Here is a 15,408-nt window from a genome sequence, read left to right as displayed (position 1 = left end):
AGGAAAGGGTGGATTTTGGCGATATTGTAAAGGTGAGACCAGCAGGTGTTGGTGACAGATTGGATGTGGGGGTGAATGAGAGACCTGAGTCAAGGATGACACCAAGGTTGTGGGCCTGTGAGACGGGAAAGATGGTCGTGTCATCCACAGTGCCAGGGAAGTCAGGGAGAGAGCAGGGTTTTGGAGGGAAGATAAGGAGTTCAGTTTTAGACATGTTGAGTTTTAGGTGGTGGGCAGACATCCAGGTGGAGACGCCCTGGAGGCAGGAGGAGATACGAGCCTGGAGGGAGGAGGAGGAACCTCTAGGAGGAACCTACCTAGCCTGCTAATCTTATTCTACCTACACTCCTACTCCTGCTAAAATCAGTGCCCTGTGCTAAGATAGCCCCAGCAATGGGCAGGAGAGAAGCATGTATGGGAAAGTGGGGGTTAGATTTCTGAGCCTGTGTGGGAACAGGGACTGTGTTTTATCTATAAATGATCTTGCATCTGAATGCTCAGCAGAGTGCTTTGCATCTAATTAATATAACCATCATCATCTGCTTCATCATCTTGTGCAGCCAAAACCTACTTGTTGCCCATTTTGATATAGGAGATAGAAGAAGTGGGCCTGATTGCAGGGAACAGGGAGAGAGTGTGCACCGGTAAACGGGATTGGAATCAATGCAAATTTTACAGTGGCAAAAGTTTCTGCAAGAATGAATTTATTGATTTTACCCGCAAGACTGAATTTAAAGGAAGCCCCCAAAGGCAAAATTGGAATACTGACAAAAATAAATTGAAAGGAATGTGTTAGGTGTTAGAAAATGTTTCAGCAGACAACTGTACCAAATGTCTCCTACTGAACAGTGGCCAATACAAAACCAATTCATACGTGAATTGAGAAGCAGAGTAGTCCAGCGAAAAGAGCACAGGCCTGAGAGTCAGAAGACCTGGGTTTGAATCCCAGCTCTACCACTTGTCTGCTCTGTGACCTTGGGCAAGTCACTTTACTTCTGTGCTATAGTTACCTCATCTGTAAAATGGGGATTAAATCCTCCTCCTCCTTCCAGTTTAGACCATGAGCCCCATGTGGGACAGGGACTGCACCCAATCTGATTATCTTGAATCCAATCAGAGGTGGCAATTAACAATTAGAGAGGCAGCATGGTCTAATGGAAACAGCCCGGGCCTGTGAACCAGAGGACTTGTGTTCTAATTCCAGCTCTGCCAATTGCTTGTTTTGTGATCTCGGGCAAGTTGCCTAACTTTTCTATGCCTCAGTTTCCTCAACTGTAAAATAGTGATCCAATATCTGTTCTCCCTCCTAGATGGACTATGAGCCCCATTTGGGACAGTCCAACTGGATTAACTAGTATCTTCCCCAGTGCTTAGAACAGTGCTTGCCCCAGCAAGCGCTTAAAAAATATAACAATAATAACTATAAATAATCCAGTGTTTAGTACAACACCTAGCACTTAGTAAACAGTTAGCAAGAACTAAAAAAATACTCATGGCCAAGGGTGGTGGTCAAAGACTGTTTTCAACTGTGCTTCACATCGTGAGCAGTAAATCTCAGGAGCACTGCCTCCATAGCTAAAAAGGACGACTACCATTTCAAGGTAATTACCTGAATTGTAAATCAGTCACTCCTCAATAAATTCTGAATTCTCAGAAATGTCTTTTTAACTATACAGTCATAAACGGTGTTTCAAAAGTAGCTGAAATGATTTCCAGTGCCAGATGACATAAGCACATCTTCTACAATGGATTTCTTTTTCAGGGAGTCTGCATTGAACCCAAACTTTCAGCTTCGAGAATGTTTTGCAAACCCAGTGGATTCATTATGAAGGCTTCCTCAGAACTGACTTACCATCACCTAATAGAGTAACTGAGCAGTGAAACAGATGGAAATGGTGATGTTCCTGCTGCTTTATCTGTTTTTCTAGCTCCTCTGTCCATTTATCTGGGGTGCAATCAGTTCAAAAAGGCAGGCCTCTAAAAGAGAACACTCTGGTTCAAAGACATGTGTCTCTTCTGCCTGTAAGAGCAGCTTCTTATCTTCTCCAGGACCTTTGCTGTCCTTATTAAGGCCCTTCCTCCCACCTCCGACCCTACCCCAATCACTGGCCTCTTCAAAGTCAAAGAAAACAGGTTGCAGCCCGGCTACCTATTTTTACTTTGTTTGGGGAATAAGTAAAAAAAATGGTGTGTCTCATCTGGGACTATGAAGCACGGTGGCCGGCAGTGTCAGCTCATAAATTCTCTCAGAGGCCAAAAAATCTATAAGCCAAAATATCTTGGTTCCCCTCTGAGGGATTGTGATTCCATCAAGATCTCCTCCTAGGCATTTTTGAATGGTATTTGTTAAGCACTTACTATGTACCAGGCACTATACTAAGGTGCTAGGGTAGATACAAGTTAATCAAATTAGACACAGTCCCTGTCTTGCATGGGGCTCACAGTCTTAATCCCCATTTTACAGATGAGGGAACGGAGGCCCAGAGAAGTTAAGTGACTTGTCCAAGGTCTCACAGCAGAGAAGTGGTGAAGCCAAGATTAGAACCCAGGGCCTTCTGACTCCTAAACCCATGCTCCATCCACTAGGCCACACTGCTTTTTATTTGGAAACATTTGGAATTTTCTCTAGGTATTATCAACAGCATGTATTTAGAGTCCAGTTTGGAGTACTCCTATGATAGTGGATCGAGTCTGAGGTCTGTCACATTGCAGGGATCAGACCTTACTGGAAAAAATGTAGCACAGCCCTGGTCACTTTAGTATTTTCTGGCTTAGCCTTGGGCCACTCTAAGTGGAACAGAGCCCTCTTCAAAGAAAAAGACTGAGCAAGGGATCCCAGCATTAACTGTCCTGAAATCGACGGGCCCCAAACTGTGCAGTCCCAACCTGACCCCCGAAAAACTGCTAGTGAAACTGCTCAAAGTGCTGCCTTTGTCCAGGGGGACAAAGAAGGCTGAGAGAACAGGAAGGCTCAGATAGCAGCATTGGCTCCACAGCTAAGTGGAAGAATTTAAGAGAGCTGTCCAGCCTTCTTCTCTACTTGTGCCACTGCCCCTTTTTGCAGCAACTGAACCATTTCCTTGAGGCTGCCAGTCTGTTTAGAAATGCATCACATCACCCCACTCAGACTAGCCCTACAGGTATGTTTCTGTGCATGTGTAAATGTATGCCTTTCGCTCTTACATCCCTCCAACCCTCTCTCCTTTTTGCCTCCCATTTCCTCTCTGATTTTCTTACTTCTTTCCCTTTTGGTACTGCCTCCTACAAGCCTATCCTGGAATCCTGTCCAAAACCACCTCTGAGTTCTCCCATTGAACATTTAGATAGGATTCCCTCCACTGATGCCACAAAGAGCCCACCTGTACAGAAAGGGATCCCCATAAACCAGGCAGAAGTCAAAGGGACATAATGGTAGATTTGATCATTTGGCCCACGAACAGCTGAAGTGGTGATGCCCGAGAGGACCCATGCGGTCACTTACCCCTAAGTAAAGGTAAAAACAATTACGAGATGTTCAGCTATGCTGTAAGAGGGGGCTGGGAAGGAGTCAATATGCCTGGCATGTTGGGCCAATGAAGATCCTAGAAGCAAACCGCAGGCTACTCAGGAGACTGAAGTCTGGGGCCTTCATGATAATGTTCTTTGACATGCTGCCAGGTCCTTCCTTGCTGAGAGGCAGGCAGCACTCCGGAGTGTGCGTGTGGCCATTGTGATGCTGCAAAGAGGACTATGTTAGATGCATTAGGAACTATGGAATTTGGGGGAAATCCATAGATCTAGCATCAGAGGGACTGCCTCTTTATGCATCTTAATGTCACCATGCTGATGCACTAAAAATTACAGCAGAGATGGTTTTAAAACTCTCTTGCTCTCTCTATCTCTCTTTCTTTCTCTCTCTCCCTCTCTCTCTCTCTCTATATATATATATATTTAAAACAAGGAGAAAATCAGGGAGTGTGGAAAACTAAGAGATCCTGATGAACCCAAACCTAGGAGGAAAATTTCTTTAGGGCTCGAGAGTAGTAGGGGTAGGGGAAGGACCAAGGTGGGGAGGTGAGGGGAAGGAAGGGTCCAGAGGGAATCCAATAGGGTATTAAAGGTAAATGAGGAAGACAGATTAGCCTGCCCAACAAATGGAGAAACTGCCAAATGAGGAAACTGGCAGAATATCAAAGTCAGACTATGAAAATATATCTTCACTAATGCTCAGAAGCCTTGAAAAATACATCGGGTGATTCGGAATGCTTAGTAGTTACTGAGAGAATCAATATAATTGGCATCTGAAACTTGGTGGGGAGAGAAGAAAACCAGGATACCCTGCTATCAGGCTACAAGAAAGGCAGGGATGGGCAGGCAGGTGGGGTCAGGGCCAAGAGGCCAAACATTTGACCGTCCAGGGAAAAGAAAAAGACAGGAAAGATAGATAAAGAGAAATAAGATGAGAACAAAAGAAAGAAGGAGTCACAGAAAGGAAGTAAAGTAGGGAGATACAGGACAGGGAAAACCAGAAATAGATAAGCACAGGCAGTGCTTTACACACACAAACACACACATATTTCTCCCTTCCTTCCCTCCCTTCCCCTATGCATGTGCTCTCAGTCACACATAAACACTTAGGCACGCCTCCTCTCTTGCACCCCCCCGCCCCACACACACACACACACACTTTCTCTCTCAAAGCTGTCCATGGCAGCCACTAGAGAAGATAAGAGATGGACTGGACTAACCAAAAAAAACTTAGAGGAGGAGAGTCGCAGCATGAAGGCTTGAGAGGGGAGGCAGTCAGCCTGAAGGAGTGAAAGCATGTCTATGTCCAGTTCTCACTTGTCTGCCACCCCTGACAGGTTCTGGGGCCTACAAGGAGCAAACTGATCTGGCCCCTGAGGCTACTGCTGATATTCCACTGGCTCAATCTGGCCCTAAGTAATCAATGAATCAATCAATCATATTTATTGAGCGATTACTGTGTGCAGAGTACTGTACTAAGTGCCTGGGAGAGTACAATATAAAAGTAATACTGGTCCTCTGGCTGGACAGGATGGGGCCATAGAGCCCAGCAGAATAGTTTTATTTGGCAAGCATCTGGACCGTGAGCTTGTTGTGCGCAGGAATTTGTCTATTTGTTGTTATATTGTACTCTCCCAAGCACGTAGTACAGAGCTTTGCACACAGTAAGCACTCAATAAACATGACTGAATGAATGAAAGTGTGGTCTTTTCTTGCCTTTTTGCCATTTTTGCTCCACTCCACTTTGGCCTCACTGCCTTCATTACGATCCTCCCTCCCACATCAAACAGACCACAGATCTCTCCGCATTCAAATCCTTTCTAAAATCCCACCTCCTCCAACACGCTTTTCCCCATGAATTTCCTGGCACTCTAAACCATATCATCCCTTCAGGCAACTCTAGCATTTATGATCTCTAGCACTTAATAACACTGTTTTACTCTCTCTAGTACTTATAACATGTTCTACATGGAATGAGGGCCCAATAAATACTACGGATTAATTAATTTCATCTTCCTCAGCACTTTGGGTATTCATGTCTGCTCTATTTATTTTGACTTCTCGATTTACTTATTTTGATCGTCCCAGCTTTCTTTTGAGAGGATCAAAGAAGTGAAACTCATGACTCCCACCCAATGCATAAAGACTAGTGAATCAATCAATCAATCAATCAGTCAATCCCATTTATTGAGTGCTTTCTGTATGCAGGGCACTGTGTTAAGAGCTTGAGAGAGTTCAGCACAATAATATAACCAGACACATTCCCTGCCCACAACGAACTTACATTCTAGAGGGTGACACAGACATTGATATAAATAAATGTTACAGAGATGTACATCAGCACTGTGGGTCTGTGGGGGGTGGGGGGGCGAAAAGGGAGCAAGTCAGAGTGATGCAGAAGGGAGTGGGAGGAGAGGAAATGAGGGCTTAGTCACAGAAGGCCTCTTGGAGGAGAAATACTTTCTTATAATAAGGCTTTGAAGGTGGCGAGAGTAATTGTCTGTCAGATATGAAAAGGGAAGGTGTCCCAGGGAAAAGGCAGGATGTGGGTGAGGGCTTGGTGGTGAGATAGACAAGACTGAGGTACAGTGAGTAAGTTAGTATCAGAGGAGCAAAGTGTGAGGGCTGGGTTGCAGTAGAAGAGTAGCACGGGGAAGCAGGGGGGGGGGGGGGGGGGGGGGGGCGGGGACAAGGTGATTGAGTGCTTTCAAGCCTATGGTAAGGATTTTCTGGAATGTACAATTTGGCAACAGATAGACAATCCCTACCTAACGTTGGGCTACAGTCCCACAGTCTGTGATCTCTACTGGATTATTTTTCCAGGTACTTGGTGGATTAATTACCTCACTTATGCTTATTGTAATAATAATCATAATCATAACTGTGGTATTTGTTAAATGCTTAGTATGTGCCAAGCACAGTGCTAAATACTAGAGAAATACGGGCTAACCAGTTGGATTCAGTCTCTGTACAAAAGAAGGTTCACAATCCAAGGGGGAGAGAGAGCAGACACTTAATGCCCATTTTACAAATGAGGAAACTGTAGCACAGAGAAGTTAAGTGATTTGCTCAAGGTCATACAGCAGGCCAGTGGCAGAGCTGGAATTAGAAACCAGGTTTCCTGTTTCCCAGTTCTGTGCCCTATCTTGCGACTGCTCTCCTGCTCTTTCTGCTTATATTTTTTGGTTCATCATAGATAAATTCCAATTTTTGTGGGTTTTTTCCTCTTTAATTTCCAAATCACTATGAGTTTACCATTGGCATTCACCATCTTATGAAGCCATTAGACCGAATCAGCCTTTAACACTGGTTTCAGTACCTTCTACTTATCCAGGACAGCTCCTAGCTCACCAGGGCCTCCTAGGAGACCTCCTTGTCTGAGGGCAATGGCTCAGAAATCTTCCATGAGGCCCAGTATTGCTCTGGAGAGCTCTGGACCACCAGATGTCCCGGAGGACCTGTGGCACCTGGACCTCGAAATATCTGGGAAGGGTTTGGGTTAGGAATGTAGCATCGCGGCAGGTGGCAAGGCTGGACTGGGCAGGTAAGGGATGAGCATGTTGGGGCACTGGGCTGGGGGGTGTAGGGAGAACTTGCTGGTGGGGCTGCCGAGCGAGTCAGATGGCCTGGTGATAAGAAAGGGAATATAATAATAATAATTAATATTTATCGTATCTGTTAAGCGCTTACTATGTGCCAAGCACTGTTCTCAGTGCTGGGGTAGAAACAAGGTAATCAGGTTGCCCCACGTGCGACTCACAGTCTTAATCTCCATTTACAGATGAGGGAACTGAGACCGAAAGAAATTAAGTGGCTTGCCCAAGGTCACACAGCAGACAAGTGGAGGAGCTGGCATTAGAACCCATGTCCTCTGACTCCCAAGCCCGTGCTCTTTCCATTAAGCCACACTGAATCTGTGTGTGTCTCTATGTGTGTATGTGTCTGCGTTTGTGTGTGTGTGTCTGTGTACACGGCTCAAGGATAGAAGGTGCATGAATGGTTCAGGAATAGGAGAAGCTTGTGGGGGGTAGTGGCAGGACGGCCCAGGGATAGAGGAGGTGTGTATGTGGGTTGTTGTTTTTTTAATTTTGGGGGTGGGGCAGGACGGCTCTGGGAGAGGAGGAGGCTTGGCGGGGGGGGGGGGGGGTGGGCAGGACGGCTCAGAGATAGGAAGAGGCGGGAGAGGGAGCGGGCCTGCTAAGGGGAGGAGAGGGACGAGACGGCCAGGGGTTAGGAAGGGGCATCGACGAGCGGGACGGTCCGGGTTTGAGTGAGGGCTGCGGACGGGCTGGCCTGGGGATAGGAGGGAGTGTCCGGGGGTAGTGCGGGGTTGGGGGAGGGAGGAGAGAAGGAGGCGTCGAGGCAGGACGATCCGGGGATGGGAGGGGGTGTCGAGGGAAGCGGTCCGGGAATGGGGAGGGAGAGAGAGGGCGTCGGGGGGCCGGGCTGCGGGTCGGACGGGGCCAAAGTCCAGGGAGGGACGGGCCGTCGAGGCAGGACGATCCGGGGATGGGAGGGGACGTCGAGGGAGGCGGTCCGGGGATGGGGAGGGAGAGGGAGGGCGTCGGGGGAACGGGCTGCGGGTCGGAGGGGGCCTAAGCCAAGGGAGGGAGGAGCCGTCGAGGCAGGACGATCCGGGGATGGGAAGGAACGTCGAGGGAGGCGGAGGGAGAGGGAGGACTTCTGGGGGACGGGCTGCGGGTCGGAGGGGGCCTAAGCCTAGGGTCGGAGGAGCCGTCGCGGCGGTCGGGAGGGCCGGGAGGTGATAGGAGGCACTGGGAAAGCCGGGAGGTGATAGGAGGCACTGGGAAGGCCGGGAGGTGGTAGGGGGCACTGGGAGGGCCGGGAGGTGGTAGGGGGCGTCGGGGGCGTCGGTGGGAAGGGTTCGGGAGGGAGAAAGGCGGGGCGGGGCGGGGCGGGGGGCGCAGGAACGGGCCGAGGCCTGGAGCGGCGGGTGGGCGCAGGCCAGCGGACGGAGGGAGGGAGGGAGGAAGGGAGGGAAGGAGCGGCCCGACGGCTCAGGGCGTCGGTGGGCGCGGGGAGCGGCGGGCGAGCACAGCGCACAGGGCAGCGCAGGGAGCGGAAGGCTCAGGATACAGGGGGGCGCATCAGAGGGCGCAGGGCAGGAGCGGGGGGCGCAGCGGGGGGCGCAGGGCAGGAGAGGAGGGCGCAGGGCAGGAGAGGAGGGCGCAGGGCAGGAGAGGGGGGCGCAGGGCAGGAGAGGAGGGCGCAGGGCAGGAGAGGGGGGCGCAGGGCAGGAGGGGGGCGCAGGGCAGGAGCGGGGGGCGCAGGGCAGGAGAGGGGGGCGCAGGGCAGGAGAGGGGGGCGCAGGGCAGGAGCGGGGGGCGCAGGGCAGGAGAGGGGGGCGCAGGGCAGGAGAGGGGGGCGCAGGGCAGGAGAGGGGGGCGCAGGGCAGGAGAGGGGGGCGCAGGGCAGGAGAGGGGGGCGCAGGGGGGCGCAGGGCAGGAGGGGGGCGCAGGGCAGGAGAGGGGGGCGCAGGGCAGGAGAGGGGGGCGCAGGGCAGGAGAGGGGGGCGCAGGGCAGGAGGGGGGCGCAGGGCAGGAGGGGGGGCGCAGGGCAGGAGAGGGGGGCGCAGGGCAGGAGAGGAGGGCGCAGGGCAGGAGAGGGGGGCGCAGGGCAGGAGGGGGGCGCAGGGCAGGAGCGGGGGGCGCAGGGCAGGAGAGGGGGGCGCAGGGCAGGAGGGGGGGCGCAGGGCAGGAGAGGGGGGCGCAGGGCAGGAGAGGGGGGCGCAGGGCAGGAGCGGGGGGCGCAGCGGGGGGCGCGTCGGCAGCGGGCCGAGGGCACGTGGGCGGGCGGAGGCGTCGACGGTTGGCGAGGAGGGAGGGTCCGGCGGGCGGCGATGACGGTGTCGCAGCTGCGGGCCCTGATGGAGCTGCGCGGGGCGGAGGGGGCGAAGGCGCTGGAGGAGCGCTTCGGGGGCCCGCTGGGCCTGTGCGCCCGGCTGAACTCGCACCCGGAGCGCGGGGCCGAGGACGACCCGGCCGGCCGGCGGGCGCGCTACGGGACCAACGAGCTGCCGCGGCCGCGCTCCAAGACCTTCTGCGAACTGCTGTGGGACGCCCTGCAGGACGTGACGCTCATCTTCCTGGAGGTGGCGGCCGCCGTGTCCCTGCTGCTGGCCTTCTACGAGCCCCCGACGGGCGGCTCGGACCCCGACTGCCTGGGCCGGAGGCGCGGGGCCGGGCCCCGGGACCAGGAGGGCGACGAGGTCCGCTGGCTGGACGGGCTGGTCCTGCTGCTGTCCGTGGCCATCGTGGTCCTGGTGACGGCCTTCAACGACTGGAGCAAGGAGCGGCAGTTCCGCGGGCTGGAGAGGCGCATCGCCCGGGAGCAGCGCATCGCCGTGGTGCGGGCCGGCCGGGTCACCCGGACGCCCGTCGCCGACCTCGTGGTGGGCGACGTGGTCCAGATCGGCTACGGCGACATGCTGCCCGTGGACGGCGTGCTGCTCCGGGGCCACGACGTCAAGGTGGACGAGAGCTCGCTCACCGGGGAGTCGGAGCTGGTGAGGAAGTCGCCCCGGAGGGACCCCATGCTGCTGTCGGGCACCTTCGTCGTGGAGGGCTCCGGGAAGATGCTGGTCACCGCCGTGGGCCTCAACTCCCAGACGGGCATCATCCTCACCCTGCTCACCTCCCACGCCCTGGAGGAGGGCGAGGCGGCGCGGCGCCGCGGGGGGAAGGGACGCCGGTGGCGGCCGGAGCCGCCGGAGCGGTCGGGGCGGGCCCTGTCGGGGGCCGAGGCCGAGACCTCCACCGGCACCTCCGAAGGCTCCCTCGACCGGCCCCGGCCCAGCCAGATCCTCAAGGCCGCCCTGCCCAAGCAGAAGAGCATCCTCCAGGAGAAGCTGACCGTCCTCGCCATCCAGATCGGGAAGTTCGGCTTCCTCATGGCCAGCGTCACCGTCCTCACCCTCGTCGTCTCCTTCGCCGTCAACGTCTTCGCCAAGGGGAGGCGGCCTTGGATCGCCCGGTGCCTCCCCGCCTACTTCGCCTACCTGGTCAAGTTCTTCATCATCGGCGTCACCGTCCTGGTGGTGGCCGTGCCCGAGGGCCTCCCGCTCGCCGTCACCATCTCCCTGGCCTACTCCGTCAAGAAGATGATGAAGGACAACAACCTGGTGCGGCACCTGGATGCCTGCGAGACCATGGGCAACGCCACCGTCATCTGCTCCGATAAAACCGGGACGCTGACCTTGAACCGGATGACCGTCGTCCAGGCTTACATCGGGGACACCTACTACAAGCAGGTTCCCAAACCCGGCTCCATCTCCAGCGTCACCTTGAACTACCTCCTCGTGGCCATCTCCGTCAACTGCTCCTACTCCTCCGACGTGCTGCCCCCGCAGCCCGGGGACAGGCACCCCCAGCAGGTGGGCAACAAGACCGAATGCGCCCTCCTGGGCTTCCTCATGCACTTAAACCTGGACTTCCAGGAGGAGCGGAGGAAAACGCCCCAGGAGAGTCTCTTCAAGGTCTACACCTTCAACTCCGACAGGAAGTCCATGAGCACCGTCCTCAAGCGTTCCGACGGGAGCTTCCAGATTTACAGTAAGGGGGCCTCGGAGCTCATGCTCGCCAAGTGCACCAGGATCCTCAGCGCCAACGGGGTGGACAAGGTGCTGACAAAGCAGGAGAGGGAACACATCCTCAAGAGCATCCTCGAACCCATGGCCTGTGAGGGCCTCCGGACCATGTGCCTGGCATTCAGGGAGTTCCCCGTCTGCGGCCAGGAGCCCAACTGGGAGCGGGAGGAGGAAGTCGTCAGCGACCTCACCTGCATCGCCCTGGTCGGCATCGAGGATCCCGTGAGGGAGGAGGTGCCGGACGCGATAAGAAACTGCCAGAGGGCCGGGATCACCGTCTGCATGGTCACCGGGGACAACCTCGGCACCGCGCGGGCCATCGCCCTGAAGTGCGGGATTCTGCACCCCCAGGAAAATTTCCTCTGCATGGAGAGCACCGAGTTCAACAGGCTGATCCGGAACGCCGAGGGCGAAGTCGACCAAGAGCGTTTCGACAGGATTTGGCCGCGGCTCCGCGTGCTGGCGAGGTCCAGCCCGTCGGACAAATACAACCTGGTCCAAGGGATCATCGAGAGCCGCGCCCTGGGACAGAGGCAGGTGGTGGCCGTGACCGGCGACGGCACCAACGACGGGCCGGCGCTGAAGAAGGCCGATGTCGGGTTCGCCATGGGGATCGCCGGGACGGACATAGCCAAGGAGGCCTCGGACATCATCCTCACCGACGACAACTTCATGAGCATCGTGAAGGCCGTCATGTGGGGCCGGAACGTGTACGACAGCATCGCCAAGTTCCTTCAGTTCCAAATGACGGTCAACGTCGTGGCCACCATCGTGGCCTTCACGGGAGCGTGTATCACCCAAGACTCGCCCCTCAAGGCGGTGCAGATGCTCTGGGTCAACCTCATCATGGACTCTTTTGCCTCGCTCGCCCTGGCCACGGACCCCCCCACCGAAGCCCTCTTGCGCCGAAAACCTTACGGCAGGAAACAGCGGCTCCTCTCCAACGCGATGATCAGAAACATCGTGGGCAGCGCCATCTATCAGATCGTGGTCATCTTTGGGCTCCTGTTCGCGGGGGAGAAAATATTCAACATAGACAGTGGGAGGAACTCTGACCTGCACACCCCGCCTACCGTCCACTATACCATGGTCTTCAACACTTTTGTGATGATGCAGCTCTTCAACGAGATCAACGCCCGCAAGGTGCACGATGAAAGGAATGTTTTCGAAGGCCTCCTCAACAACAGCATCTTCTGCCTAGTCGTCGGGGGCACGTTCATCGTGCAGTTTTTTATCGTGCACTATGGGGGGAAGGCTTTCGGGTGTACACAGCTCAGCCCAGAAATGTGGCTCTGGTGCATTTTCCTTGGAATGGGAGTATTGATCTGGGGGCAGCTGGTAATCTCTATTCCCCACAGATACGTGGGAATCGTCATCAATTTCCTGGGGTGTCATAAAGCCAGAGTGTCCTTTGAGGAGTCAAGTGCAAAAGTCAAGTTGAGTCCTAGCCAGAGTCTGTGGATGAGGAGCGCCAGCAGAATACAAACTCAGAGCAAGGTGATAAGAGCGTTTCAGTCTTTAACCTATGAAGACGTTTCCATGGCCCAAAAGGTACGCCTGTCTTTGCAGTAATAGGTTCGCCCGGCACGGTTCGGGGTACGCATTTCCGTAAACTGAACAATTCGAACATCTCTTTCTCATTAAAATCTTGTTACCTCAACAGAAGTAGTCGTTTGTAAATCCTGGTTAACGACCCGGAGATGACGGCATTTTTTTTTCCGGTTCCTCGCCCTAGAGCCTTTTGTGCTGTTCGAAGAGCGCCATCTTTTTTTTTTCTTTTTTTCCTCCCTCTCATTTAAATCGAGGCAAAGTTTTAACAATGTTTCCTCATATCGGTGGCTAACCAGTCCTGGACAGAGAAACAACCTGATGAAATAATTTAACTCCGGAACGATCGGACGCTTACTCCCCTTACAAATTTTTTTATTTCTTTTGCCTTGTTTTTGGTAAGCAACTGGGTTTAAAAAAACCAAAAAACTTATGTAATAAGTTCATTAATTTTGGCCTTTGATGCCAACCTGCCTTATTCATATTATGAATGATACAAAAAATGATTCCAGGATACGTAGATTCTAGAAGCTATACCGTTGGAAGATGACAAACATCCCTTTAAACGGTTACCAGAAAAGCATGGGCCTCCAAATCCTACTTTATTTTCAAGAGCGGGATATTTTCTAAGGGGTACCGATTTACTCCTTGTTACATACTGCTAGAGAATCGATAGGTGTTTTTACAAGAAATAGGCAACCCAAGCGTTTAATCAAAATGTAAGAAGCGGTGATCTGAACAATCATATATAGCCTCATTTCCTTAAGCATGTTTACTCCTTAAAATTAATGTAAAAATAAAAACTTCAAAAATTCCAACAATTTTTAGCATTTACTGATGCCTCAAATAGCCAGAGTAACAACAACTGTCCTTGCCAAGCACTTACAAGAAATTAGTCACATGTCATTGGCGTTGGTTCTGGGATGAATCCTAATTTACAGGAGGTAAGTCTGTGGGAAAATGTACTCCACGGATATAACCGCATCTTCAAGGACCATAGCCTGGTTACTTCATTGGATATGTGTGTGTGTGTGTGTGTGTGTGTGTGTGCGCGCGCGTGCATGTGTCTGTATGCACATGCATACATGTCCTTTCTCTTGCTCTCCCTATTTTTTTCTCCCCCTTAATCTTGAAGCACTGAAAACCTCCTTCCCACCCATGAAACTAATATTTAGTTCTCTTGATCAATTTCATTTCCTTTGAATCTATTTAATAATATTGTATTAGATTGCTTTTCTTAAAAGAAATAATTTATTAAGAATTTGCAACTTGTTGAAAGTTTGGCCTGTGTACAAGCGAATGTGGCCTGTACACTGGAACAAGTTGGACCTGGCTGCTTTTTCTCATTTTAATTTCTATTTTTATTTTAGCGGTCCCTAGTTCCTCCTCCCTTTTACCTTTCCCAGCAGTCCTACTTCTCAGCCCCCACTTCCGCCCTAGTCAGATTTGCAGGGGACAGGGCCAAACTGGGGCTCAGTGGACCGGGAAAGGCCGGCAGTAGCTGTGGAGGCCTCAGAGGGGAGGTTCTGGTCGCCTCCCCAATCTGCTTCCATTGTTCCGGGCTGACTTTGGTCCTGTGACTTTGGCCAGGGAAGGGAGGGAGGACCGCAAGTGAGGAAAAAGGGTGAGTGGTGCAGGGATGGCGGCAGCTGAGGTAAAAACGAAAGCTAAAGATAGCAAAAAACAGGGCAGATACTTGAGCTGGGACAAATTGGTGGGTGGCGGGGAAAGGGAACGGGGGTCATGACTGGGTGGGTGCTGGTGGCCAGGCTAAGTTTTAAAAAAAAATGTGAACATTGTCCCAGGAGGAGTGATGAGTGTGAGTTCAGGGGTTAGGGAAAGGCGACAGTATAGCTAACCAATGGGGACGGGGTGAGTGGGGCCAGAATGGAATGAACTTACCTGTCATGCTCAGCTAGAGTGTCAGGAGCTGGACCTGGCCCGTAGATTGGGGTAAACTACTAATCCATAGTAGACCTATCCCTAGTGTTTCTGAGGTGGTTCTAACCCAGTGAATGCCTGCCCCTACTTATAGTCAGTCACTCACAGGGTTCAGAGCACTGTACTCAGTACTTGGGAAGAGTATAATATAACAATAGACACATTCCCTGCCCACAACAAGCTTTACAATATAGACACACCCACACAGGAGATCCTATCTTCAGACGAGCCTGCTGTCCGCTGGAGTGGAAGAAACAAGCAGCCAAGCCTACCCTTCTACTTCCTCTGGGCAGCCTGGTTCCTTGTCTGCTCTGGGCTGGAAGAATTGCAGCTGCCAAGGGGCTGCTTTCTGAGGTTCTGGCAAGAGCAGGGGGGCCACGATAAGCAGAGCAGAACCCCACAACTTCCAGCAATCTCTCTGGGAAGCCACCCCTTGCAGAGACCCCTGCAGGCTTGTGGATTTAATTTAACTACCCTCTTTTTCTCATCCTGCGCGTTAAAGTAAAAGTCTGTAAGTGCTGAATGTTTGAGGTTTTGAATGTTTCGCAGAGCCTCCTCTTCAACAGTAGACAATGTGTGGAGTATCATCATCTATGGTATTTATTGAGCAGTGATTGTGTGTAGAGCACTGTGCTCAGTGTTTGAAAGAGTACAGTACAACAGAGTCGATAGACGCGTTCCCTGTCCACAATGAGCTTAGGATGTCGAAATGTTCCCGTCATCTTTTTAGAATTCATTCATTCATTCATTCAATAGTATTTATTAAGCGCTTACTATGTGCAGAGCACTGTACTAAGCGCTTGGGA

The 15,408-nt window shown here is 52.7% G+C and overlaps 1 protein-coding gene across 1 annotated transcript; it reads left to right on the top strand.

The window, feature by feature from the left end:
- Window positions 1-9,335: 9,335 nt before the first annotated feature.
- LOC100077867 (plasma membrane calcium-transporting ATPase 1-like) lies at window positions 9,336-13,478 on the top strand. Its single transcript, XM_016226895.3, has one exon. It carries the CDS (start codon window positions 9,368-9,370, stop codon window positions 12,683-12,685), a length of 3,318 nt encoding a protein of 1,105 aa, XP_016082381.2. The 5' UTR covers window positions 9,336-9,367; the 3' UTR covers window positions 12,686-13,478.
- The last annotated feature ends 1,930 nt before the right edge of the window (window positions 13,479-15,408 follow it).

Source organism: Ornithorhynchus anatinus, chromosome 5 (assembly GCF_004115215.2).
Source record: "Ornithorhynchus anatinus isolate Pmale09 chromosome 5, mOrnAna1.pri.v4, whole genome shotgun sequence".
In the NCBI taxonomy this organism is placed as follows: domain Eukaryota; kingdom Metazoa; phylum Chordata; class Mammalia; order Monotremata; family Ornithorhynchidae; genus Ornithorhynchus; species Ornithorhynchus anatinus.
The sequence above is the reverse complement of the archived record's forward strand: the minus strand, read 5'-3'. Positions and strand labels throughout refer to the sequence as shown.

Bases quoted from the DNA above. Each gene is read 5' to 3' on its own strand.
- LOC100077867 (XM_016226895.3), top strand. From the start codon at position 9,368: ATGACGGTGTCGCAGCTGCGGGCCCTGATGGAGCTGCGCGGGGCGGAG.